Source organism: Trichosurus vulpecula, chromosome 1 (genome assembly GCF_011100635.1).
Source record: "Trichosurus vulpecula isolate mTriVul1 chromosome 1, mTriVul1.pri, whole genome shotgun sequence".
Lineage (NCBI taxonomy): Eukaryota > Metazoa > Chordata > Mammalia > Diprotodontia > Phalangeridae > Trichosurus > Trichosurus vulpecula.
In genome coordinates this window covers 232,853,450-232,857,679 of record NC_050573.1, presented here as the reverse complement: position 1 = coordinate 232,857,679, position 4,230 = coordinate 232,853,450, and the positions used below count along the sequence as shown (strand labels likewise).

Below are 4,230 nucleotides of genomic sequence, written 5' to 3'. Positions count from 1 at the left end.
TTAAATGACTTGCCCTTTGAAGCCAGGTCCTCCAAGCCTCTCAGTCTATCCCCTACACCTCAGCCTCTGCTATCTGGAGTCCAAAATTCATTTAACCCCTGACATTTAAGAGAGCATCCCCAAATGTGGAACTCTGAAATCCTCCAGATCCTCTCTTTTTATCTTCTTCCTTTGGTCTTTAGGGAGACTCTAGGTAGAGTTTCAGAGTTGGTAACAATTACTAAAACATAATATTCTTTCTTGAACTTTTGCTATCTTTCACCATTCTTTATATATCCTCCCCTTTCTGCAATGTTAAAAAATGTCTCTATTTTCCCCACAAACTAAATTAAACTCTCCATTTTGGAGAATCCTAACATACCTTTCATTTTTTCTAGAAGCAATGATACTACAATGTGTGGTCCATTTTCCAATCTTCAGCTTTCTAACACTGATTATTTTTGAAAATGGGTAAAATCATCACATAGCTCCATCTAGTTATATTCTTTATGCATAAGGGAAATGGCAATCACATTTTACAGAAGTATATATTAAGGAATGAGACTTTGTTTCTATCATATCTTTTATAACTTAAAGGCTTACTGAGTATGTCTCAAAATTGCTGAAATCTGCATTTCTGAGGAATTTTGTGACTAGATGTGGGTCAGCACATCTCTTTCTGCCTAAAACAATTTAAGACATCTCATTCTGTCCTCATTTAAAGTTTTCTCCATATCTCTTGTCAAAAGATAATGGATTTATTCAGATGCATTTATTTACATCGCCATCATAAGAGTCATATCAAATATTTTGTCCATTGATGCACTACAATAAGTGTTTACTAGGTGCCTGCTATGTGTTAGGCCCTGTGCTAAAAGCTGGGGATACATTTAAGTAAAAGAATGATCATCTTGGCCTTTAAGGAGCTTATGATCTAATGTTAGAAAACAACATACAAAAGGAAGCTGAAAAAGGTCAGAATGTGGAGTTGCGGTAGGGGAAGGGACAGAGAGGTACCCAGCTTGGAGGAATGATGATGGTGGAGTCAATCCAAAGAATGATGTTAGGCTGGTGGGAAATGAAGGGTTGGTTGGGCTCCTGAATTGTTTTTAAATGGAGGTTTGGGGAGCTTCTATTTATTTATTTATCTATTTATTCTCTGTATATATTTTATTTAATATTTTAGTTTTCAACATTGATTTCCACAAGATTTTGAATTACAACTTTTCTCCCCATTTCTACCCTCCTCCCATTCCAAGATGGCATATATTCTGATTGCCTTGTTCCCCAGTCAGTCCTCCCCTCTTTCTCCCCATTCCTCCCCCATCCCCTTTCCCCTTACTTTCTTGTAGGGCAGGACAGATTTCTATGCCCCATTCCCTATATATCTTGTTTCCCAGCTACATGCAAAAACTTTTTTTAAAAAAATTTTTAAGCATCTGCTTTTAAAACTTTAAGTTCCAAATTCTCTCCCCTCTTCCCTTCCCACCCACCCTCTCTAGGAAGGTAGCAATTCAACATAGATCACACATGTATCCTTATGCAAAACACTTCCACAGTGCTCATGTCATGAAAGGCTAACTATATTTCCTTCCATCCTATCTTGTCCCCCTTTATTCAATTTTCTCCCTTGACCCTGTCCCTTTTCAAATGTGTTTGCTTTTGATTACCTCCTCCCCCTATCTGCCCTCTCTTCTATCATCCCTCCCTTTTTCCCCTTCCCCTTACTTTCCTGTGGAGTAAGATACACAATTGAGTGTGTATGTTATTCCCTCCTCAAGTTGAATCCGATGAAAGTAAGATTCTCTCATTCCCCCTCACCTGCCCCCTCTTCCCTTCCAACAGAACTTCTTTTTCTTGCCACTTTTTTTTTAAGAACCTTTGTGTTTTTATTGTTAGGATCCGGGTTACTTGAGAGGGATGAAACGTGAGGAGTGAGTGGCTCCAATACCCGGCCGGCCATGTTTCACAGGCTTGTAGGTGATAGAGAATTCACCCAGGTAGTGGCCGATCATCTCAGCCTTAATTTCTACCTGATTGAAGGTCTTGCCGTTATAGACGCCCACCATACTTCCCACCATCTCAGGCAAGATGATCATGTCTCGAAGGTGTGTCTTCACTACCTCTGGCTTTTCCATGGGGGGCGCCTCCTTCTTGGCCTTCCTCAGACGCTTCAGGAGAGAATGCTGTTTGCGCCGCAGACCCCTGTTGAGTCGCCGACGCTGCCGAGTGCTGTACAGCTGCATGAGCTGTTCATAGGACATGTCCAGCAGCTGATCCAGGTCCACGCCGTGGTAGGTGAACTTCCGGAAGGTTCGCTTCTTTTTCTGCTCCACTTCTGCCATCTTGTCTGCCATCAGGAAAAGCTTCTTGCCACTTTTATGTGAGATAATTTACCCCATTCTATCTCTCCCTTTCTCCTCTCAATATGTTTCTCTCTCACCCCTTAAATTTATTTCATTTTTTAGATATCATCCCTTCATATTCAACTCATCCTGTGCCCTCTGCCTATATTCCCTTCAACTCCCCTAATACTGAGAAAGGTCTCCTGAATTACACACATCATCTTTCCATGTAGGAATGTAAACATAACAGTTCAACTTTAGTAAGTCCCGTATGAATTCTCTGTCTTGTTTACCTTTTCATGCTTCTCTTGATTCTTGTATTTGAAAGTCAAATTTTCTATTCAGCTCTGGTCTTTTCATTGAGAAAGCTTGAAAGTCCTCTATTTTATTGAAAATCCATATTTTGCCTTGAAGCATTATACTCAGTTTTGCTGGGTAGGTGATTCTCAGTTTTAATCCTAGCTCCTTTGACCTCCAGAATACCATATTCCAAGCCCTTAAATCCCTTAATGTAGATGCTGCTAGATCTTGTATTATTCTGATTATGTTTCCACAATATTCAAATTGTTTCTTTCTGGCTGCTTGCAGTATTTTCTCCTTGACCTGAGAACTCTGGAATTGGGCAACAATATTCCTAGGAGTTTTCTTTTTGGGATCTTTTTGAGGAGGCGATTGGTGGATTCTTTCAATTTCTATTTTACCTTCTGGTTCTAGAATATCAGGGCAGTTTTCCTTGATAATTTCTTGAAAGATGATATCTAGGCTCTTTTTTTGATCATGGCTTTCAGGTGGTCCAATAATTTTTAAATTATCTCTCCTGGATCTATTCTCCAGGTCAGTGGTTTTTCCAATGAGATAGTTCACATTGTCTTCCATTTTTTCATTCCTTTGGTTTTGTTTTATAATATCTTGGTTTCTCATAAAGTCACTAGCTTCCACTTCCTCCAATCTAATTTTTAAGGTGGTATTTTCTTCAGTGGTGTTTTGGACCTCCTTTTCCATTTAGCTAAATCTGCCTTTCAAGGCATTCTTCTCCTCATTGGCTTTTTGGAGCTCTTTTGCCATTTGGGTTAGTCTATTCTTTAAGGTGTTATTTTCTTCAGTATTTTTGGGTCTTCTTTAGCAAGTCATTGACTTGTTTTTCATGATTTTCTTGCATCACTTTCATTTCTCTTCCCAATTTTTCCTCAAATTCTCTTACTTGCTTTTCCAAATCCTTTTTGAGCTCTTCCATGGCCTGAGCCCAATTCATATCTTTCTTGGAGGCTTTTGATGTAGGCTCTTTGACTCCGTTGACTTCTTCTGGCTGTATGATTTGATCCTCTTTGTCACCAAAAAAGGAATCTAGAGTTTGAGTTTGTGTCTGAGTTTGAGTCTGAGTTCATTTTCGCTGCCTGTTCATGTTCCCAGCCAACTACTTGACCCTTGAGCTTTTTGTCAGGATGTGACTGCTTGTAGAGTAGAGAGTACTTTGTCCTAAGCTTTAGGGTCCAAGCACTGCTGTTTTCAGAGCTACTTCTACTCCATCATTAGCCCAGGCTCTGTCACAGCAGCGCTCCTCCTCCCCCAAAAACTGCCAACCAGGACTGCAATTCAGATCCAAGCAGGGCACAGCAATAGTATCTGCCTTTGTGCCCACAAAGCATTCCTTGCATTCCCACTCTGATCTGCTGCTAGATTCCCCCCACCTTGTGAGCCAGGGACTCAGGAAGCTGCTGACACTGGCACTCTGGAGGCAGCCTCAGGAGCTTCCTGCTGCTGCTATGGCCACCACTGCATGACCTCCTCCATCCCCAGAGCTGGCAGCTGGACCGCTCTGAACTTGATCCCACAGTTTCCCCCAACCTGCTCTTTGGCATTTGTGGGTTGAAAAGTCTGGTAACTGCCACAGCTCACCATTTCATGG

General features: G+C 41.0%; 1 protein-coding gene across 1 annotated transcript; it reads right to left on the bottom strand.

The window, feature by feature from the left end:
- Positions 1 to 1,843: 1,843 nt before the first annotated feature.
- LOC118833595 (40S ribosomal protein S15-like) lies at positions 1,844 to 2,339 on the bottom strand. The gene has a single exon (XM_036740972.1). It carries the CDS (start codon positions 2,334 to 2,336, stop codon positions 1,887 to 1,889), a length of 450 nt encoding a protein of 149 aa, XP_036596867.1. The 5' UTR covers positions 2,337 to 2,339; the 3' UTR covers positions 1,844 to 1,886.
- Between the last annotated feature and the right edge of the window lie 1,891 nt (positions 2,340 to 4,230).